The sequence below is a fragment of the Mobula hypostoma genome, chromosome 1 (genome assembly GCF_963921235.1).
Source record: "Mobula hypostoma chromosome 1, sMobHyp1.1, whole genome shotgun sequence".
Taxonomy (NCBI): Eukaryota; Metazoa; Chordata; class Chondrichthyes; order Myliobatiformes; family Myliobatidae; genus Mobula; species Mobula hypostoma.
In genome coordinates this window covers 97871758-97895592 of record NC_086097.1, presented here as the reverse complement: position 1 = coordinate 97895592, position 23835 = coordinate 97871758, and the positions used below count along the sequence as shown (strand labels likewise).

Here is a 23835-nt window from a genome sequence, read left to right as displayed (position 1 = left end):
TGCACAGCCAATAATCCCGAGATTACTACCTTTGAGGTCCTGCTTCTCAACTTCTTTCCTAACTCTCTGTAGTCTGTTTTCAGGACCTCCTCCCTTTTCTTGCCTATGTTGTTGGTTCCAATATGTACCATGACCTCTGGCTGTTCACCTTCGCACTTCAGGATTTCATGGACGAGATCAGAAACCTCCTGGACCCTGACACCTGGGAGGCAAACTACCATCCGCGTTTCTTTCCTGCGTCCACAGTATTGCCTGTCTGACCCCCTAACTGTAGAGTCCCCTATCACTGCTGCTATCCTCTTCCTTTTCCTACCCTTCTGAGCTACAGGGCCAGACTCTCTGCCAGAGGCGCGGACACTGTTGCTTCCCCTAGTTAGACTGTCTTCCTCCAACAGTACTCAAACAGGAGTACTTATTGTTAAGGGTCTAGCCACAGGGATACTCTCTGGTATCTGACTCCTGCCGTTACCTCTTCTGACTGTTAGCCACTTATCTTTCTCCTGAGGCCCCGGTGTGACTACTTGCATATAGTTCCTCTTTATTACCTCCTCACTTTCCCTGACCAGATGAAGGTCATCGAGCTGCATCCCCAGTTCCCTAACGTGGTCCCTAAGGAGCTGCAGCTCGACACACCTGGTGCAGATGTGGCCGTCTGAGAGGCTGGGAGTCTCCCAGACATCCCACATCTGACACCCAGTCCAGGACACCGGCCTTGCAGACAATTTCCTATTCCTATTCTTCACAAGCAACTTACTATACCTTGACCTGTTATCGCTGGAGCCCCATTGAGCCAAAGCCCTCCTACTCTGACTCCCTCTACTTTGTCACCCGCTCTATAAAGCTATCTTCCTTTATTACTCTTCCCGCCAGTTCTCTCCACCATTCAATCATGGCTGATCCTTTTCCCCCGCCTCAGCCCCACTCCCAACCTTCTCCCCGTAACCTTTGAAGCCGCGTCCAATCAAGACCCTATCAAGCTCTGCCTTAAATACACCCAACAACCTAGCTTCCATAGCTGCCTGTGGTAACATATTCCACAAATTCACCAACATCTAGCTGAAGAAATTTCTCCACATTTCTGATTTAAATGGTTACCCCTCTATGCCCTCTTGTCCTAGACTTCTCCACCTTGGGAAACATCCTTTCCACATCTACTCTGCTAGACCTTTCAGCATCCAAAAGGTTTCAATGAGATCACCCTCATCCTTCTGAATTCCAGCGAGTACAGACTCAGAGCCATCAAACATCTCTCGTATGATAACCCTTTCATTCCCAGAATCATCCTAGTGAGCCTCCTCTGAGCGCTCTCCTGTGTCAGCACATCTTTTCTTAGACGAGGAGCCAGCCCAAAATTGTTCAGAATAAGGTGAGGCCTCACCAGTGCATTATAAAGCATCAGCATCACATCTCTGGTCTTGTATTCTAGAGCTCTTGAAATGAATGTTAACATTGCATTTGTCTTCCTCACCACCGACTCTACCTGCAAGTTAATCTTTAGGCTGTTCTGCAGAAGGACCCGGAAGTCTGCTTTGCATCTCAGATTTTTGGATTTTCTTCCCATTTAGAAAATAGTTTGCACATTTATTTCTTCTGCCAAAGTGAATGCCATACATTTTCAACATTGTATTTCATTTGTCACTTTCTTGCCCATTCCCCTAATCTAAGTCCTTCTGCAGCCTACCTGTTTCCTCAACACTAGCTGCCCCTCCACCCATCTTCATATCATGTGCAAACTTGACAACAAAGCCATTTATTCCATCGTCTAAATAATTGATATACAGCATAAAAAGAAGTGGTCCCAACACCGACCCCTGCGGATCACCACTAGTCACTGGTAGCCAACCAGAAAATGAACCTTTTATTTCCACTTGCTGCCTCCAACCAATCAGCCAATGCTCTAACCATGCCAGTAACTTTCCTGTAATACGATGAGCTCTTAACTTGATAAGCAGCCTCAGGTGTGGCACCTTGCCTTTTGAAAGTGCAAATATACACAATCCACTGCATCTCCTTTATCTATCCTACTTGTAATCTCCTCAAAAAATTCCAACAGGTTTGTCAGGCAAGGTTTTCCCTTAAGGAAACCATGCTGACTTTGTCCTATCTTGTCCCGTGTCACCAAGTACTTCATAACTTTGTCCTTAATAGTTGACTCCAACATCTTCCCAACCACTGAGGCCAGGCTAATTGGTCTCTAATTTCCTTTCTGCTGCCTTCCTCCTTTCTTGTCTTTGGCACCATGCCAGAGTCCAATGATTTTTGAAAGATCATTTCTAATGCCTCCACAATCTCTACCACTACCTCTTTCAGAACCCTAGGGTGTAGTTCATCTGGTCTGGGTGACTTGTGTACCCTTTCAGCTTTTTGAGCACCTTCTTCCTTATAATAGTAACTGCACTCACTTCTCTTTCCTTGCACTCTTCCTTGAGCTAATGTCTTCCTCAGTGAAGACTGATGCAAAATACTCATTTAGTTGATCTGCCATCTCCTTGTCCTCATTATTCTTTCTCTGGCTTCATTTTCTAACGGTCCTATATCCACTCTCATCTTTCTTTTATTTTTTTACATAGCTTTTACTATCCACTTTGATGTTGTTTGCTAGCTTGCTTTCATATTTCATCTTTTCCCTTGTAACGACTCTTAGTTGCTGTCTGCAGGTTTTTTTAAAGCTTCTCAGTCCTCTCTCTTTCTACTAAATTTTGCTTTGTTTTATGCCCTCTCTTTTGCTTTTACATTAACGTTGACTTCCCTTGTCAGCCATGGTTGTACTATTTTGCCATTTGAGTATTTCTTTGTTTTTGAAATGCATCTGTCTTGCACCTTCCCCATTTTTCCCAGAAACTCACACCATTTCTGCTCTGCTGTCATCCCTGCCAGCATCTCCTAATTTACTTTGGCCAACTGCTCTCTCGTACCAGCACCTAAAGGTTGAAACCCCTACCTGAAAGTTCAGAAGTTTACCTGGTTATGGCTCAGGCTGGAAAATTTGTAATCACTAGATCTTGATATTTTTTCTCAGAACAATTTTAGCCAGAGGCATGTAGTCAAGCTCCTGAACAGGCAGAGAATATAGTGAGTTAGACCATGTGCAGTCGAGTTTTCCATTATGGTTGTGAAGCCATGATGGGCTGAAGGGCTGTTGTGTGCTGTATTGTTTTATGTTTTGTGTACAATGCAAGGAATGAAGGGGTATGGATATGTGCAGGAAGATGGGATTAGTTTCTTTTGGAATGATGGTCAACATGTACATCGTGGGCCAAAGCTCCTGTTCTTGCAGTGTTCTATTCTCTGTTCAATGATAAACGGACAGTTTCCTTTTGTGGACCATAAATTTCTATGACTCAGTACCACTGAGGCAAGCAATTTGATAAGCCAGAAGCATCTCAATTCAGGTAACTTGTTGAAAGAGTTATTATTCCCAATGCTTTAATAGTTCCCAGTAAGCTCTCTCATCAGGACTCATTGTAGTGTTTACGTACCTGTGTCAAGAGATTTATCCTAGCCTCGAGACTGCTGTATAGCATTCCCAATGTAACGCTCACAGCAGATTAGTTTGGTCACATGTTATACAGTAAATGCAAAAGTCTCAGGTACATGTAAAGAAAATTGTAAAGTGAAGATGCAATCAAGAATAATGAAATGTAAAGTTTCTAAATATCAAAAAGATTACTATAAAGAGCAGTAAACAGTAAAAAACTAAATCAAATCAATATTTGGCCTGACAATCCTTTGCCTTTAAAACTACATCAATTCTCTTGGGGAGACGGTCATGCAGTTGTATAAGAAAATCAGCTGGCAGGTTATTCTGAGCATTTTGGAGAACTTGCCACAGTTCTTCTGCAGACTTCGGCCATCTTGCCTGCCTCTGTCTCTCCAGGTGATCCCAGACAGTGTCAATGATGTTGAGATTAGGGCTTTGTGGAGGCCAAACCGTTTGAAACTATATAAAAAGTATAGGGTTCCTAAGATTTTTGCACAGTCCTACTTCAAACAGAATAAAAGTCAAGGAACTGGGCAGTTGCTTGAAATCAGGAAGAAAAGGAAACTATGATTTGGTGCAAACAGCAGGCCGTAGCAACCACGGCAGTGTTTCCCGGATGGTTTGGCTATATTCCTACTGTCGTACCTCTGCTGTCCCTGTCCCTCCATCTGTTTTAACATCAAATTGGTTCATATCATCCCTTTCTATGGCAAATATTACAACACTTTTGACTGTAACTCTCGTTCTTGACCATCCACTTAGACATCAAGTAAACACTGAGTCGAGTAATTTCAGAGCATCTTCCTATTATAGGAAGAGTCCATTTAGCTCATCAAGCCCAATTTGGCTTCTTCGAGTATCCAAACAGTCCCATCCTTTGTTTTTGCTCTATGGTTCTGCAAATTATATATCCTCAGGTGCCTACCAATTCATTTCTGTTGCCACCATCCTTGTAGACATAACTTGTTATCATAGTGTCTCTCTACATTAAACATTTTCCTTCACAGCTCTGCTGTACCTTTAGTCTATCAGCTGGAATTTGTATCTCCTGGTCCTTAAACCATTTGTTAATGGAAACAGCACTCCTTTTACTGCCTTTGTGAATCAGGTACATTTCCCCTCAAATTTCCCTCTTCACTTCCCTTGCGCTAAGGAGAACAACCCAGCCTTTCTGGTCAGCAGTTGTAATCTTTCAAGTCTAGAACCATCCATTGCAGAAAAATGTTTCCAGCCTCTTCAACGTCATTACTTGATAAGTTTATCAGACGCAATGCAATAAGTATTTTCACAGTTTACCTTTATTTTGTGGTTTTTTGATTTTCTTGACAGTGTATTTTATTTCTGTCCTTCCTTGATCTCCTTGTCCTTGAAAATTGAGGCTGTGGGAGAAGGATATTGGAGTGTTGTAGATCTGCAGGGTTGGGATGAGTCTGAGTAGAGATACAAAAACGAGGATGGGAGTGTTAAAATTGAGGCTGTGGGAGAAGGATATTGGAGTGATGTAGATCTGCAGGGTTGGGATCAGTCTGAGTAGAGCTACAAAAATGAGGATGGGAGTGTTAAAATTGAGGCTGTGGGAGAAGGATGTTGTAGTGCTGTAGATCTGTAGGATTGAGATGAGGCTTTGTAGAGATATAAAAATGAGGGTGGGAATGTTAAAATTGAGGCTTTACTGGGACAATGAGATAGTCATTGAATGAGTAGCTGCTAACATGGACATTTTATCCAGTCTGTGACTGCAGCTTTGTTGGAGCACAGAAGGAAGATTGAGGACCTGGCTGTGCGATGTTTGAGTTAGTGGCAGGGCAAGAGCTCTGGTGACCTGAAGCTCATGGAGGATGGAAAAGATAGGTTGGAGAATTGAACTTGGTGGTAGAAAAGAATGGAGGAGGGACTTCCGGCGTCGAGTATGGAGTGAGTTGGTGCGTGTGAGTGTGGCTCCCGATTTTTATTGAAAATCTACCTGTTTATCTTTGCCGTATGCTCGAGATAACTGGATACTTACCATTGTGAACAACGCGGGACATAGCTGGACATTGAAATGGCAAGTAGAATGTACCTTCGAAGTAAAGCTGGGGAAAAAGATAGCGAAGCCTCGAGCAAGCAGACTGATGTTACAGTAATGGCGCCGTTGCACGCTGCTGGAGCTGGTCCCGGACCTGCCCTACCCGATGACTTGGAGAGGCTTCGTTTAGTGCTTATTACTGACATGACGCAAGCGGTGCATTCTGCCCTAAAAAGGGAACTTGAAGATGCTTTATCACCAGTGACTGCTACCATGGAACAAATTATGTCTGCTTACGAGACACACGACAAACGCATTCGTGAGGTTGAAGACGGCCTGAATGATTACAGTGACTGACTGGTGAGCGCCGAAGCCGCCATTGCAGCGTTGCAGAGCGAAAACGCAGTTCTGAAGGGAAAGCTTGATGACCTCGAAAATCGGTCGCGGAGGTCTAATTTGAGAGTGGTTGGCATTCCTGAAAATTTGGAAGGTTCGGACCCTGTTAAATTTATGACCGAGTTTTTTGACGAAGTGCTGGGGGCAGATTTTTTCCCAAGTCCTCTCGTACTTTCGCGTGCTCACCGAGTCGGACGTAAACCATCCGGTGTCTCTGGAGCCAAGCAAACGAGACCAAGAATGTTCCTGGTTTGCTTTCACTCCTTTCAAGATAAGCAACGCATCATCAACAGACGGAAGCAGGAGCTGTATTTCCGCGGACACCGCGTGCTTTTTTATGAAGATTTTAGTGCGGAGCTGGGTAAAAAACGAGCAGCTTTCAAGGAGGTGAAATCCCTGCTTTACGGGAAAGGGGTCAGGTTCGGCCTCTTGTATCCTGCCCAGCTCCGGGTCATGCATGAAGGTAAAAAGCATTATTTCGATACACCAGAGGCGGCCAAAGAGTTTTACCATTCACGCTGGGGAGAAGAAGAACGAGAAGAGCAATGACTTTTTTTTAGGTTATTCGTGCAGCATTGAAGGGGCCTCATGCCGAAGCAAACTGTTAATTTTCACAATCCACTTCTTTGTTCATTTTTTCCAGTTTAATTTGTGGAACGCGATCGGGTCGAACTGCTATGCTGCCGAAACTGATTAACAAAAACTTTCAACCAGCAAAATGTAAATATTTGGGATTTATATCTCGGGTGTTTAAGTTGCCCAGTGTGTTTTTTTTTGTTTTTAATGCTTAGCTTGACCTGTGTTATCTTTAGCCTATATGTTATATTAAAGGTAGTATAAGTGATAGGATAAATTTTAGGGAGGGGAGCCACCCTAGATTAGATTGAAAGTTGGGTTGTATGGGGGACGCCTTGGAAGTTTTTTGTTGGGTACTGCCTGCGATCATCCTCAATTGGGGAGGTAGATCTAGGCTTCGGGGGTTAATTGGGTTTTTTTGTTTGTGTAAAGGGGTGGGGGGAGTGTTTTGGGGGATTACCATGGCAGTTTATTCTTTTGTGTGTTACGGATTGATCAGACTTTCTTTTTATTGTGCGTTATTGTGTGCAACTTATACCCTCGCACTGTTTTGGATTGTAGGCCCTGTGTGTCTTTTGATATGGTTAACATGGGTGATGCTGATGGAGGCCACCCTGTGAGGTTTATTTCTTGGAATGTAAAGGGGCTTAATGGTCCGGTTAAAAGAGCTAAAGTTTTCTCACATCTGAAACAATTAAAAGCTGATATACTATTTCTACAAGAGACACATTTAAGAGTGGAGGACCATAATAGACTTTGTAAAGCATGGATTAGTCAGGTTTTTCATTCCAGATTTAATAGTAGGTCCAGGGGGGTGGCAATATTAATCACCAAAAGAATGCAGTTCACACCATCTGATGTAATCAGTGACCCTAATGGTCGCTTTATTATAGTCTCTGGCTCTCTCTTTCAGATACCTGTTATTTTGGTAAATGTTTATGCTCCTAATTGGGACGATGTCCAATTTGCAAATAGGGTTTTGTCATTAATACCTAACCTGAATACACATAAGCTAATCTTTTCCGGAGATTTGAACTGTGCTGTTGACCCACTGCTTGATAGGTCTTGCCCTAGGGGAACATTTTCTGGTATGGCAAAGGCCTTCTCGATGTTTATGCAACAAAATGGTTATATGGATCCTTGGAGATTTTTGAATCCATCAGTTAGGCAATTCTCTTTCTTCTCTCATGTTCACCACTCCTATTCCAGGCTAGACTATTTCTTTATAGATAATTCCTTGATACCTATGATTAGACAAATTGAATACACTGCTATAGTTATATCTGATCACTCGCCCGTGAAACTGGACCTATGTTTTCCTTTAAACGTTAGAGAACGGCCTCTGTGGAGACTTAACCCCCTTTTGCTTTCTAATGAGAAATTTTGTAGTTATATATCGGCTAACATTGACACATGCTTCGAGACTAACAAAACTGAGTCGGTATCGTACTCTTTACTTTGGGAAACTTTAAAAGCTTACTTGAGGGGTCAAATAATATCTTATACTTCACATGCCAATAAAGAGCGTAGGAAGGAAATGCAAGTGTTATTGAAATCTATTTGGGACCTGGATAGAAAATACTCTGAGGCACCCACTGCGGAATTATATAAAAGCCGGGTTGATTTGCAAGCGAAGTTTAATTTCCTATCTACAAACCTATCAGAACAATTAATTCTTAAGACACGTGGCCTCTATTATGAATATGGTGACAAGGCGAGCCAGCTTATGGCTCATCAGTTGAAACATCAAGCTGCATCACGACTTATTCCTCAGGTAAGAGACATGCACCAGAACTTGACAAGCAATCCAAAAGAGATTAATAACATCTTTGCAACTTTTTATTCCTCTCTGTATGCCTCAGAGTTCCCCTCAGATAAAACAAATATGGAACGTTTTTTAGATAATTTGGAAATACCAACTCTTGAACCAGAGGAAGTGGAGAACCTAGATCGGGCTCTTGGGCAGGAAGAGATTAATAATGCCATTATGGCTATGCAGAGTGGTAAGTCCCCAGGTCCTGATGGTTATCCAATAGAATTTTATAAGAAATTTAAGGATAAGCTCACACCGGTCCTTCTAGAAGTGTTTCAGGAATCTTTGGAGAATGGCTCCTTACCCCCTTCTCTTTCACAGGCAGCTATTTCACTACTTCTTAAAAAGGACAAGGACCCGACCCAATGTGGATCATATCGCCCCATTTCACTTTTGAATGTAGATGTGAAAATTTTGGCTAAAGTGCTTGCATGTCGTTTAGAACATCCCCTTCCCAAGATAATTTCAGATGATCAAACAGGTTTTATTAAAAATCGCTATTCTTTTTTTAATATCCGTCGACTGGCTGATGTGGTTTATTCACTGAGTGATTCTCCAAGTCCAGAGGTTGTTATCGCCTTGGACGCGGAGAAGGCATTTGATAGAGTGGAATGGGTATATTTATTTAGTGTTTTGGAGAAATTTGGATTTGGCAGAATATTTATAGCTTGGGTTAAGCTATTATACCACTCGCCTTCAGCGTGTATACAGACAAATTATTTTCGATCTGGCTATTTCCCATTAAAACGTGGCACTCACCAAGGCTGCCCACTGTCCCCTCTTCTTTTTGCAATTGCAATTGAGCCTCTTTCTATTGCAATTAAGTCAACTACATTATTTCAAGGTGTTATAAGAGGGGACATGGAACACCGTGTTTCCCTATATGCTGATGACCTCTTACTTTATGTTAGTGACCCTGTAGGAAGTAGTCCTGCTATTGTGTCATTATTAGGTCAATTTGGAGCCTTCTCTGGCTATAAACTGAACTTTCAAAAAAGCAAATGCTTTCCCATTAATAACTTGGCCCTACAGATCCGACAGGAATCCTTGCCCTTTCCTTTATCTCAAGATGGTTTTGTATACCTAGGAATACATATTACTCGCTCTTTTACATCTCTGTTTGAAGCTAACTACAGGCCTCAGGTTAGCCAAATGAAGGCTGATTTCGAGAGATGGCGCAGTTTACCCCTTACTATAGCTGGGAGAATTCAGTCAGTGAAAATGACTATACTTCCTAGATTTCTCTATTTGTTTCAGTGTTTGCCAGTTTTCTTATCTAAGTTATTTTTTAAATCAGTTGATCAAGCTATAACCTCCTTTATTTGGGAAAATAAGGTCCCAAGGGTTAATAAGCGCATTCTTCAAAGAGGTCGTGACATAGGTGGAATGGGTCTTCCCAGCTTTATTCATTATTACTGGGCATCGAACATTCAAAAAGTATTATTTTGGCTTCACCGGCCAGATATAATCTGGTGCCTGCTTGAGTCACGATCTTGCCACTCCTCGTCTCTCCCAGCTTTGGTGTATTCTTCCTTACCATTGAAATCCTCTCAATTCACATCTAACCCGGTCGTGCTCTCTACCCTCAAAATTTTTAATCAATTTCGCTGCCACTATAAGTTCCTATCAGCTTCAGTTTTGGGCCCCATTCATAAAAACCATTTATTTCCTCCCTCCACATTCGATTCAGCTTTTAGACAATGGGGTTTGAATGGTCTTATGTGCATTAAGGATTTGTATACTGACAACATATTTGATAGTTTTGATAACCTGCGCGGTAAGTATGGCCTTCCGCATAATCATTTTTTTAAATACCTGCAGATTCGCCACTTTGTCAAGGAAAAATTTCCCTCTTTTCCTGTTCTACCACCTGCTATGTTATGGGAAAAATTCACTCTTAGCTTTAACAATAAGGGGCTGATTTCTGAACTATACTCTCAGCTGATGTCTTTGGGAGTTCAAGATCTAAATAAAACTAAGAGTAGGTGGGAGGACGACCTCGGTATGGACCTTGCGGAAGAATATTGGGCAAAAGTATTGAATAGGGTTCATTTCTCATCATCATGTGCTAGACTGGGGCTCATACAATTCACAGTTTTACACAGGGTACATTTAAGTAAAGCCAGACTGGCAGACATATACCCTGGGACAGACGCTGGCTGTGACAGGTGTTCCTTCTCTCCGGCTGGTTTAATACATGCATTTTGGTCATGCCCTCGGCTTGATGACTATTGGGCACTGGTTTTTAAAATTATCAGTGAGGTTTTGGGGGTGACACTGAGACCTTGCCCACTTATAGCTGTATTTGGTGTGGCAGATGATGATTTGGGTTTAAATGCAAGCCAGTCGGATATCATTGCATTTACATCGCTATTGGCCCGTAGGAGAATTTTGCTGGTTTGGAAATCTGCCACTCCCCCAACTGCTGCTGCTTGGTTAGAAGATGTAATGTTTTTTCTGAAATTAGAAAAGATTAAATTCACTTTGAGGGGGTCTGTGAAAAAGTTCTATTCAAAATGGGGACCTTTCTTATCATATTTTGGGAGTCTTAAGGAATTACCTACTAGTTGAGGGCATTTGATTGTACTTAGGAAGTTGCCTCCCATTTAACACACTTATAATTTACCTCACAGGGTGGTTGATGAATTGTAAATATGAGTGTATTTTGGATCATCTGACATGTTGCAGATGTGTATGAGCTGTCGTATTGAAGTAGTGTGGGGGTACGGTTGTGAAATGTCCATACTTGTATTTGTGAATTGTTGTGTTGTAGATATATTAGCTGCCATGATATGTTCAGGGAGGGTGGGTGGGGGGGAGGTTTGTTTTGGGGGTACGATACTAAAGCAAAATGGAGGAAAATGTAATCCATTATATATTCTGTATTGTGTCATTCCTTCAATAAAAATAAATATATTTAAAAAAAAGAAAAGAAAGGAGGAAGGATTCGGCCACAGATAAGCTGAGGCAAGAAAGGCGATGGACAATATTGGTGTAGAACATAGATACAGAAAATAAAAGCAGGAGTAGACAATTTGGCCCTTTGAGTTTGCTCAACCATACAAGGCGGTCCTCTATATCATATTCTTGCTCTCTCCCCATACCCCTTGATCCTTTTGTGTCTAAAAATCTGTTTGCCTTTTTAATTATTTCTCACCTCTCAACAAGGAGAGGCCACTTTGCTCCAAAATCCTATTCTGGCTCTTGGAGTAATCTCATCAATCCCATTCACTCACTCCTTGTAACCTGCTTTGCTTCACATACCCATCAGATCTACCTCCCAACCCACCGGTCTCTGCCACCTACCTACACGTGATAAGAAATTAACCTAGCAACCTGTGCGTAGAAGGAAACTAGAGAATCTGGGAGCTGAGAGTGATTGGAACTGGAACAGGGAGGATGTGCAGAGTCTGGGAGCTGAGAGTGATTGGGGCCGGAACAGGGAGGATGTGTTGTCTCAGGAAGACGAGAGTGATTGGAACTGGAGCAGGGAGGATGTGTGGTGTCTGGGAGCTGAGAGTGACACCCACAACACACTGGAGGAACTCAGCAGGTCGGGCAGCATCCGTGGAAACAATCAGTCAACGTTTCGGGCCGGAACCCTTCATCAGGACTGTAGAGGGAAGGGGCAGAGGCCCTATAAAGAAGGTGGGGGGAGGGTGGGAAGGAGAAGGCTGGTAGGTTCCAGGTGAAAAACCAGTGAGGGAAAAGATAAAGGGGTGGGGGAGGGGAAGCAGGGAGGTGATAGGCAGGAAAGGTGAAGAAAGAATAGGGGAAAACACAATGGGTAGTAGAAAGAGGCGGGACCATGAGGGAGGTGATAGGCAGCTGGGGGAGGGGGCAGAGTGAAATTGGGATACGGGAAGGGAGGGGGAGGGAATTACGGGAAGGGAGGGGGAGGGAATTACCGGAAGTTCAATGTTCATACCAAGGGGCTGGAGACTACCTAGACGGTATATGAGGTGTTGCTCCTCCAACCTGAGCTTAGCCTCATCATGACAGTAGAGGAGGCCATGTATGGACATATCCGAATGGGAATGTGAAGCAGAGTTGAAGTGGGTGGCAACCGAGCGATCCTGTCTGTGGTGGCGGATGGAGCGGAGGTGCTCAACGAAGCGGTCCCCCAATCTGTGTCTGGTTTCACCGATGTAAAGGAGGCCGCACCGGGAGCACCGGATGTCTGGTCTCTGGGAGCTGAGAGTGATTGGGACTGGAACAGGGAGGATGCATCCCAGAGTGCTTAAGGAAGTAGCCCAAGAAATAGTGGATGCATTAGTGATAATTTTTCGAAACTCTTTAGATTCTGGACTAGTTCCTGAGGATTGGAGGGTGGCTATTGTAACCCTGTTGTTTAAAAAGGAGGGAAAGAGAAACCCAGGAATTATAGACCGGTAAGCCTGACATCGGTGGTGGGGAAAATGCTAGGGTCAGTTATCAAAGATGTGATAACAGCACATTTGGAAAGCGGCGAAATCATCGGACAAAGTCAGCATGGATTTGTGAAAGGAATATCATGTCTGACGAATCTCATAGAATTTTTTGAGGATGTAACTAGTAGAGTGGATAGGGGAGAACCAGTGGATGTGGTATATTTGGATTTTCAAAAGGCTTTTGACAAGGTCCCACACAGGAGATTAGTATGCAAACTTAAAGAACACAGTGTTGCGGGTAAGGTATTGATGTGGATAGAGAATTGGTTGGCAGACAGGAAGCAAAGAGTGGGAATAAACGGGACCTTTTGAGAATGGCAGGCAGTGACTAGTGGGGTACCGCAAGGCTCAGTGCTGGGACCCCAGTTGTTTACAATATATATTAATGCCTTAGACGAGGGAATTAAATGCAGCATCTCCAAGTTTGCGGATGATACGAAGCTGGGCGGCAGTGTTAGCTGTGAGGAGGATGCTAAGAGGATGCAGGGTGACTTGGATAGGTTAGGTGAGTGGGCAAATTCATGCAGATGCAATTTCATGTGGATAAATGTGAGGTTATCCACTTTGGTGGCAAAAACAGGAAAGCAGATTTTTATCTGAATGGTGGCCGATTAGGAAAAGGGGAGGTGCAACGAGACCTGGGTGTCATTATACACCAGTCATTGAAAGTGGGCATGCAGGTACAGCAGGCGGTGAAAAAGGCGAATGGTATGCTGGCATTCATAGCAAGAGGATTCGAGTACAGGAGCAAGGAGGTACTACTGCAGTTGTACAAGGCCTTGGTGAGACCACACCTGGAGTATTGTGTGCAGTTTTGGTCCCCTAATCTGAGGAAAGACATCCTTGCCATAGAGGGAGTACAAAGAAGGTTCACCAGATTGATTCCTGGGATGGCAGAACTTTCATATGAAGAAAGACTGGATCGACTAGGCTTATATTTGTTGGAATTTAGAAGATTGAGGGGGGATCTTATTGAAACGTATAAAATTCTAAAGGGATTGGACAGGCTAGATGCAGAAAGATTGTTCCCGATGTTGGGGAAGTCCAGAATGAGGGGTCACCATTTGAGGATAAAGGGGAAGCCTTTTAGGACCGAGATGAGGAAAAACTTCTTCACACAGAGAGTGGTGAATCTGTGGAATTCTCTGCCACAGGAAACAGTTGAGGCCAGTTCATTGGCTATATTTAAGAGGGAGTTAGATATGGCCCTTGTGGCTAAAGGGATCAGGGGGTATGGAGGGAAGGCCGGTACAGGGTTCTGAGTTGGATGATCAGCCATGATGGTACTGAATGGCGGTGCAGGCTCGAAGGGCCGAATGGCCTACTCCTGCACCTATTTTCTATGTATCTATGTATTCAGCAATTTTGCTTCCACAGGGTAGAGAATCCCACAGATTCACCAACCTATGAAGTAAAGAATCTTTGTTTATTCCTATATATATCCTGAACCTGTGACCCTTGGTCTGAGGTGCTTTTGCCAAGGGAAGCATCTTCCCCAGGTCTGGCCTGTTTAGGCCTGTCCATAAGGTCTGCTTGGAAATCTCTGAACTGCATGGGCCTTGTTGAGCCAATCCCTTCTTGTTCCACTGTCTCAGAAAGAGCCTTTGCTGTACTCCCTCTATGGCAAGTATATCCCGTCCTTGGTATTCTGACTAAAAGTTCACCCAGTACTCCAGGTATGGGATCACCAAGGACCTGTCCTGTTGCAGTAAGCTCATGCAGAACATTATGAGATATTTGATTCAGGGAGTTGGCAGGAAGAGGAGGCAAAACTGGAGAATGATGCAAGTTCAGAGTCAATTGTGTGATTAGTTGTTGAGTGGAGGAGGGGGACCGCTGAGACAACTAATAGAAAGTCTTAGTCCTGGTGACAATTAGTTCTTCACACTTGGAGTGACAATGGGGGGGAAAGGGATGTGTGCTTGAGAAGTAGCGTGGAGAGGAAAAATTGGAGTTGCTTTTTCATTCTAGGAGAATCACACCATGCAATTGATTTGATCCAGCCAGGTCAGGTGATGGATTACTATGCTCTTGTTTGCCAAGTTCACTTGTGTTGTAGGTCTTAAGGGAATGCCAGTGGTGTTTGTAATGGGGGAATGAGCAGAATGAGGTAAATCAAATAGCTCTATTCCAGCCTGCGCTTTGTAGGCATGAAAATGCCCGAGGCAGGCCTCTGAAGGTCTGAGACGATGTTCCCTCCCTCCTCTCTGATAGAAAAAAATCATATATTATGAGTTGCAACATTTTCAGCTGGAAAGATACATATTCAAAAGTTTGATTTAGTTTTGCTGTTCCAGAATCAAATCTGAATCATGATTGTCCTAATAACCTTCTGGTCCAGTCTGTTCTGACCAACTGTTCTCTCTCATTTCAGGGAATGATTCACAGGGATCTGAAACCTGTTAATATTTTCCTTGATTCATGTGATCATGTGAAAATAGGAGACTTCGGCTTAGCCACAGATCACCTTGCTAATGTGGTAAGAAGAGTCTTCAAGATATTGTATGTTTCACGTAAATGGATGACAACAGCAGTGATTTCAGTCTGATATATTTTGCAGTTCAGGAATAATATCTTTTATGTGGGATATTTGTATTTTTATTCGCTATAGCTTTGGAGAAGCTACATTTATCACCTCCTAACATTTATATGTTGAAATTGAGGATTTTTGTTTTCAAGTTTTTAGAAGATTAAGTTGCAGCATATCTTCATAATTTTTTGTCTGGAACCTTGCCCTCATTGATCTGTACTCCATCTGTACTGTATGCCTTGTTGCTTTGTGACGTTAGCTTGTGAGAAATGGCTTGTCCATTGACAGCAACTTGTCGATCTCCAGATGGAGATACTGATAGAGATGTCCCTAGACTTTTAGGTGAGGGGTCTATTGTTGGGTCCAGACTCGTGGAAAATGAGAACATGTGGTTACAAGAACCTGCTCCTAACCCCTTCCTTCCTGATCAAGCCATGTTATCGATCTTTTTAACAGACTGCTAGATCTGTCCTTTGCAGAAACTGCACACAGCAAAACTTAGACAACTCAGGTGGAGATATGTCAGAGGTAAGCGTTTTACACAGAGAGTGGTGAGTGTGTGGAACACCCTGTCAGGGAGGTGGAAGTGGCAGATACATTAGGGTATTTAAGAAACTCTTTGATAAGCACATCGATGTAGAAAAATGGAAGTTTATGTAGAAGGGAAAGAATAGATTGATGGTAGAGTAGGTTAAAAATTCAATACCCCATCTTGGGCATGTAGTGTTCAATGCTCAGGACTTTGGTATTTCTGGACTATTGAATCTTACTTCCTGTTAATCACTCAATTTACTTTTAATTCTTGTTTTTACAATAACCAATTCTCCAGTGAACTGAGTAAGCTTAAAGGAAATGTGTTAAACAGGGCCCTGGTCAGTTTATTGGGAGAGTGGGAATCATGATTTGGTGAGTTTAAAAGGGGGGTGGTAAATAGGACCTTGGCCAGTTCAAAGGGAGCATAGAAACTGGGATCCTGGTGAGTGAAAGAGAGGTGTGGGAACTGGTTCCCTGGTTAATTGAAAGTGAAGGCAGGAAGCAGGACTCTGGTGATTTAAAGAGAGCACAGCAAACATCCTGTGAGCCAAATGCACAGGGTTTTCCAGATATTCTGGATTACTGATTATTGCAGGTCAAGTTTATTTACACCGAGGTTCTTTATGTTACTTATTTCAGTGTAATTTCCAGAAACTTAATTTCCATTGATCTGTTTTCCTCCTTATTTTAAGATTTGTAAGTAAAAAGAGTCTGGGATATGAGCTGTTGGAAAGATCCTTTAGTCATTTTCTGTCACAAAGGCTGAAATGAGGGCATGTTATAGAAACAGCTTATTCCCCTGTTTTAAAGTTGTAACTTGTGTTCAGACCGAATTAAAACAATAAAAGTATTTGGTGAGGCAATGAGACAGAGTATTTCTGGATGGGATGATCAAGAGCGAGTAGCAATTGTAATGATGAAGCTATTTATGGGTGGAACTAGAGAGCCCTTGGTACACAGGGGAAGCTCAAATGCTGAACGTTTTTCCCATGGTAACTAGTTCATTCGAGTTTTGAAGACAGAGATTGATATACCTCTGTAAGGTAAGAGTATCAAAAGCAGGTGAATGTCGAAGTTTAGATCAGTCAGGGGTTGATGGCAAAGAAAATGAGGAAGACAAGATGCTGAAAAAATGCATTTGGCACACTTGCCTTAGTCAGTCAGGTCACTGGGTATACGAGTTGGGGCATCATGTTGTACCTGTACAAATTGTTGAAGAGACCACACATCTTGCACAATTCTGGTCACCCAGCTACAGAAAGGATATCGTTAAGTTGGAAAAGGTACAGAAGGAATTCACAAGGATGTTGAGGACTGGAGGGCTTGAGCTATGAGAATCTAGATAGGCTGGGATTGTTTTTCGTTCATGTAGGAGTCTGAAGCTGACCTTGTAGAGATACATAAAACCATGAGGGGTGTAGATCAGGAGGATGACCACAGGCTTTTTCCCAGGGTAGGGGAGACGAAAACCAGAGTTTTCAGTGAGGGGAAAGATTTAAAGAGGACCTGGGGGGGATCATTTAACAGAAATAGTGGAACAAGCTGACAGAGGAAGTGGTTAAAAGAGTGTACAGTTACAATGTTTAACAGTTGTTTGGCAGGTATATGGATGGAAAAAGTTTGGAGGGATATGGGCAGGCAAGTGGGACTAGCTGGGATCTCCACCTTGGTCAGTATGGATGAGCTCGGCTGAAAGGCCAGATTCCATGCTCTGTAACAATGGCTGTCTTCTGTGAGCTCTTCTCTTCCAAGCTTCAGGAGTTCATAGTTTCTCTGAATTCCTGTGTATTTCCAAGCTGGCACTGTAACACAGCTTGCAGCTCCAGCGACCTGGGTTCTGTCGTGAATTTTGGTGCTGTCTGTGTGGATTTCTCCCTTAGACCATGTGGGTTTTTTCCTGTGTCTCAAAAGTCTACTGATCACAGCGCTAATTGTTCCATCTGAAGGTGGCTAGGAAAATCTCGGGGCCATTGATGGGGTGTGGGTGGAATGAAATGGGATTAGTGTAGAATTGGGTACCTGATGGTTAACATGGACTCAGTGGGTTGATACTGCTGTCTCCGTGTTGTATGTCTCTAACTCTTTGTAGCTTAAAAACTGGAACCTCCCAATAAAACTTGCAAATTTAAAATCCTTTCCCCACAGGAAGGTGACAAGCTGGAAGCAGATGGAAGTGGACCGATTCACGGGATTAAATCTGACCCAGCAGGTGAGGGCAATGTTTCACAGGGATTGCTGTTGGTTCCAGTTCCCATGCAGTGGATCACTCGCAGTGCAGACACTAAGGGTAGAGTAGGTCGGCTGTGGCGAAGGTCCAGGACCCAGCTAAATAGCGGAAATTGCAGTTGCACATACACAGGTGGAAATATTCAGCAGTTCAGGCAGAGAGAGGAGTCTGAAAACGTTGGAATCTGGAGAAAAAGAATGAGCTGCTGGGGGAGCTTGGCCGATCAGGAACATCCAAAGGGACGGTCAACTTTTCAGGTTGAGACCCTGCAACGGGACTGAGTGTGTAGAAGGGAAATAGCCAACATGAAGACGTGAGAGGGAGGAGTGGGACAGGAACTGGCAAGCGATTGGTGGGTCCAGGTGAGAAGTTGACTGGCAAGTGGAGTCAGGGGCAGATGGAATTATGGGGGAAGGGAATGGAAAGAAACTGGGTAATGGGGTTATGGGGGAGGGTCCGTGTGGCTCAGAAGCAGAGGGAAAGGAACAGAGGGGGTGTAGGTGACCTGAGGTAGGAGAATTCAACATTCATACCACATGTGCAGCCTACAAAGTTGCCACTCACCCTTCACTGCTCCCCTCTGCCCACCATCCCTCCCTTTTCTGGTTGCACTCGTTACCTTCCCTCTGTTATTTACAGCCCTCTACCCTCCACTGATCAGCTCCCAGCCCCTCTCACTAACAGCTGGCAGCTTTATTGGCCATTGTAAGTTGTCCTGTGATTAGGCTGGGGTTAAATCAGGGGTTGTTGGGCGGCGTGGCTCAAAAGTGGCCTATTCTGCGCTCTATCTCAATGAATGAATTAATGGATACAAATAAAAACACCACTGCTTCCTCACCTGACTCCATCTGCCCATGAACTCTCCTCACCTGCCATTTACCAGCTCCTGCCTCAGCCCTTGCCCTCACCTCTGTAGATTGGCTATCTCCCCTTACACTCTCAGTCCTGATGAAGCATTGAACCTGTGCCTCTGCAGATGGAGCCCCATCTGCCGGCTTCATTTAATACATGCAGATTTGTTCTCCACCTTGGGATCCTTGCAGCATAGATTTACTAATTCTTGGGATGAGGATGGGAAAAATTTGAAATTGGTTTCTATACACTGGAGCTCAGAAGGATGAGATGTCATTGATTGTCCCATCAAATGTTGTCCAGGGTTTCAGTCTGAACCATCGATCTCCCCTTTGCTTCCGCAGATACTGCTTAATCCAGTGAGTTCCTCCCAGCATGAGGAATTCTGCAGATGCTGGAAATTCAAGCAACACATATCAAAGTTGCTGGTGAACGTCGACTGTACCTCTTCCTATAGATGCTGCCTGGCCTGCTGCGTTCACCAGCAACTTTGATGTGAGTTCCTCCCAGCAGTTTGTTTATTGCCCTAGACTATTGCATCTGCTGTTTCATGTGTCGTTCTTTAAATCTTTATTTGATTTTGCAATACGCAAGTTAACAGCTCTGCATTTGTTCCAGTTCCAGAGAACTTAACTGGAATGGTCGGCACTGCTCTGTATGTGAGCCCTGAAGTACAGGGCAATGCAAAGGCCACTTACAATCAGGTAACCATTGCCTTTGTTTGAAACAAGCATTGCAGTTAATACTGAGATGGACTGATCGCTGCTTGTCAGCTCTGTGTTTGACAGCATCATTCTAGAAATTTTTAGCCTATTATTTTTGCTTTTGTCTTCTAACTGGTGTGATGTGGTTAGTTTGACACTCGGTGTGTTGCAGTTGTACTTAGTATAAAGGCTGATTTATACTTCTGCGTAGGCTCTACGTCGTAGCCTATGCAAGTGGGCTATGCCGTTGTGAGCATTTATACTTGTGCGTTGGCGTGTCTGTGTTGCTCTGCAATTCACCGCCAAAATGCTAGTTGGCGGTGGGGTTTCTATGCCACTGTGTTGAGTTTCTTCGTGAGAGACATGGACGAGGAAATGCATTTCAAATATTTTCGGATGTTGGTTGGCAGGTAGATTTGACGATTTAGTTCATCGTCTCCAACCATTTATTTTGCATCAGTGTACAGACATGGCGGAGAAAAGCAACCGGAAATGCGATGCTACCAAGCGGACCGATCACAGTTGCTGGGGTCTGCGTCGCTGCGACGCGTGAGTTACATTTTTGGGGAGGTGCACGTCACCCTACGGCGTAGGGTATGCAATACCTACGGCGTACATATGACGCACAAATATAAATCAGTCTTTAGTGTTATTCAGCACTTACTTCATCATGTCAGTAGCTTCCTTTCAGTTTTCACTACTGTTAGCCATGCAAGTCTGGGGGAAGTCTCAGGAATACTGTCGCGTACAGATATAGAAGGGTTCTTCATTGCTGTTTCAGTAACAGTTTTGTTTGACCAGTCAGGGTTGCTAGCCTGGATCTGAACCTCTGAACTTGGAGGACCAGTGAACCACTCTTAGTCTGGCCTCTAACCTTTGACTGTCTGACATGGGTGACCCTACAAAGAGCCAAAGCATAAAGCTCAGCCAACAGAGCTCTCTGGGTCATTAAGGCATGCAATCCTCCAAACCACAAGGTTGTGGTCCTCTTGGAGAGAAATATATTTAGCACAGATTTATTAACTTACTCTTGAATCTGATTAAGCAGGTCAACAGAACTAGAGAGGAAAAGATGAATGTTGATAATTTGCGGTAAAATTAGATCCACAGACTTTTGCAAATAGATTTTGGATATATTAGTGTTTTAGATGCTGTCTTGCCTGTTGTAGTTATGTGCTGTTTTCTATTTCCATTGAAAGGGAGGAAAACCCTACCATGTCTTCACTAATAAACATGACACAGATTGAAGTTTACTTAGTTCAAATTAGCTGATTGAATATTTATTATTGTCAGGTTTGAGTGCCTTTCTACAACCATGAATTTTACAGAATTCTTTTTATTAAACTGTTTGAAGAAACCATTTTGAACTGCTGTAGTCCTTTGGGTGAAGGTGCATTGTTGGGGAGAGAGTTCGAGGATTTGCACTTAGAGACAATGAAGGGCTGGCCATATATTTCCAAATCAGGATGGTGGGCGACTGTAAGTGCAATGTACAGTGCTGGGGTAAAAGTCATGGGTTTGGGAACAACAAAAAAATGGAGATGAACTTAAATATTGCACTGAGTAGTTGAAATGATGGTGACCTATGTGACACTGTTAGTCCTATCAACAGGTATTGGCACCTTTGAACTGGAAGAAGGATTAGTTGAAGGGTTGTTCTGCAAGTCATGGCGCAGCGAGGGAAACAGTCATTGAATCATAAAGCGTATAGCATTTTGTATGTGTCAACAACAGAAGATATATAATGTTCTAAGGTGTTCAGAATCATGTGGGTAATTTTATCCCTTCCGTTACCAATGTTAATTCTCAATCATCTCTTCCAGAAAGTAGACCTGTTCAGTTTAGGGATCATTTTCTTTGAGATGTCGTATCATCCTATGGCTACCGCTTCCGAGAGGATTTTTGTCCTCAACAAGCTTCGAATGGTATGTACCAGCTTGTTAACCCTTAATGGGAATGTAATAGATTCTGAATCATTGTAACTCTTACTGAGCTGTCTGCCTGAGAAAAATAATCAGTTTGTGTTTTTAATTCCATAATATTAAACTCAGATGTGAATAGGAATTCTTTTTCCATCCAATGGAATTCTGAATGTAAAAGTTGAATTATTATTAATCTTGTAGTTTTGGCTATTAGTTGACGTGGCTGCTGATTGCACAGCACGACACTCAGAATGTAATTCACTGACCACAGAACTTTGTAACGTTATGTATGTAAATCTATATAGATGTGTATTTAAAAGAACATTTGTAGGTTTATTTAAGGTGCCTGACAGTAAATAAAAATATAGCAACAATGAATTTTTGCTATACTTGATCTAATAAAATATAAGTGTTTTTAAAAAAGAATTTTAGGGGTGAAAATATCTTTCCCAATCATCACAATTTAATAAGCACTGGTGTTAAGTTACCTTCCATTCAGAAGTGCTGATGGTTCACTGTTGAGATTTGTGCCGAGACCTTGGATGAGCCTTGCGCACATTTATTCTCTAGGTGACCTGGTAATGCTCTGGGTTCACTACAGCAGAAAGAGTAGAAAGACAACACTTTTCCCGCTGCTGGTTTCTCCCACTTTGAAATCACAGCATTATTTTCAGGGTGAATGTAGGGAGCACATATTGGTAGGGTATGGACTGTTATGGGGAAATAAGGGAGGAGGTTGCCAGGGCCTTGTCAGAAACTGTTGAAACTTTACAGGTGATGTACTACTGGAATAGGAGAGAGCCAGTGTTTTATCTTTATTTAAAAAGCCAAGGAGAATCGTGGCCAGGGAGCCTTACATCAATGGTGGTCAAGTTATTATAGTCATAGTCATACTTTATTGATCCCGGGGGAAATTGGTTTTCGTTACAGTTGCTCCATAAATAATAAATAGTAATAGAACCATAAATAGTTAAATAGTAATATGTAAATTATGCCAGTAAATTATGAAATAAGTCCAGGACCAGCCTATTGGCTCAGGATGTCTGACCGTCCAAGGGAGGAGTTGTAAAATTTGATGGCCACAGGCAGGAATGACTTCCTATGACGCTCTGTGCTGCATCTCGGTGGAATGAGTCTCTGGCTGAATGTACTCCTGTGCCCACCCAGTACATTATGTAGTGGATGGGAGACATTGTCCAAGATGGCATGCAACTTGGACAGCATCCTCTTTTCAGACACCACCGTCAGAGAGTCCAGTTCCATCCCCACAACATCACTGGCCTTACGAATGAGTTTGTTGATTCTTTTGGTGTCTGCTACCCTCAGCCTGCTGCCCCAGTACACAACAGCAAACATGATAGCACTGGCCACCACAGACTCGTAGAACATCCTCAGCATCGTCTGGCAGATGTTAAATGACCTCAGTCTCCTCAGGAATTAGAGACGGCTCTGACCCTTCTTGTAGACAGCCTCAGTGTTCTTAGACCAGTCCAGTTTATTGTCAATTAGTATCCCCAGGTATTTGTAATCCTCCACCATGTCCACACTGACCCCCTGGACGGAAACAGGGGTCACCGGTACCTTAGCTCTCCTCAGGTCTACCACCAACTCCTTAGTCTCTTTCACATTAAGCTGCAGATAATTCTGCTCACACCATGTGACAAAGTTTCCTACCGTAGCCCTGTACTCAGCCTCATCTCCCTTGCTGATGGAGGGATTCTTAAAGACAACACTTCTCTGCATTTGAAAAGGCAAGGACTAATCAGGGGTGGTTAGCATGGCTTTGTGAGTGAAACATCATGTCTCATAAACTGGATTATTTTAATTGAATTGATTTTTTTTTTGAAGAGATGACCAACGGGATTAACAAAGGGAGGATGGTAGACATCATCTATGTAGTCTTTGATAAAGTTCCTGTGGTAGGCTGATCTGCAAGAATACATGGAATCCAGGGTGAGCTAGCCAATTGGATACAACATCTATTTGGTGGTAGGAGACAGAGTGTAAAAGCAAGGAGTTGCTTTTTGATTAGAGACCTTTGGCCACTGGTGTGGTGTATGATCGATGTTGTTTGTCATCCATTTGGATGAGAATGTAGTGGGCATGATCACAGATGACACCAAAATTGTTGGTATATTAGATAATGAAGAAAGGTGTCTAAGAGTATGATAGTATACAGGTATAGATCAATTCACAAAGTGGACAAGGACTGGCAGATGGAATTTAACTCCGGCAAGCGGAAAATTAATGTAAACGTTAGTAAATCTGCAAGCAGTGAGAAATGTTGCTGAACAGAGGCCTAGTGCTACAAGTACATAGCTTCCTAAAAGTGACAACACAAGTAGACAGGGTGGTAAAGAAAGCA

At 43.1% G+C, this 23835-nt stretch overlaps 1 protein-coding gene across 2 annotated transcripts in view; it reads left to right on the top strand.

The window, feature by feature from the left end:
* eif2ak4 (eukaryotic translation initiation factor 2 alpha kinase 4) overlaps positions 1 to 23835 on the top strand; it is a 158014-nt gene that overhangs the window by 65513 nt on the left and 68666 nt on the right. For both annotated transcript variants that reach the window (XM_063053324.1, XM_063053315.1), the window contains exons 16-19: positions 15076 to 15180; positions 17911 to 17974; positions 19463 to 19548; positions 21372 to 21473. In XM_063053324.1, the coding sequence (XP_062909394.1) occupies positions 15076 to 15180; positions 17911 to 17974; positions 19463 to 19548; positions 21372 to 21473 (357 nt within the window). The remainder of the gene's footprint in view (positions 1 to 15075; positions 15181 to 17910; positions 17975 to 19462; positions 19549 to 21371; positions 21474 to 23835) is intronic.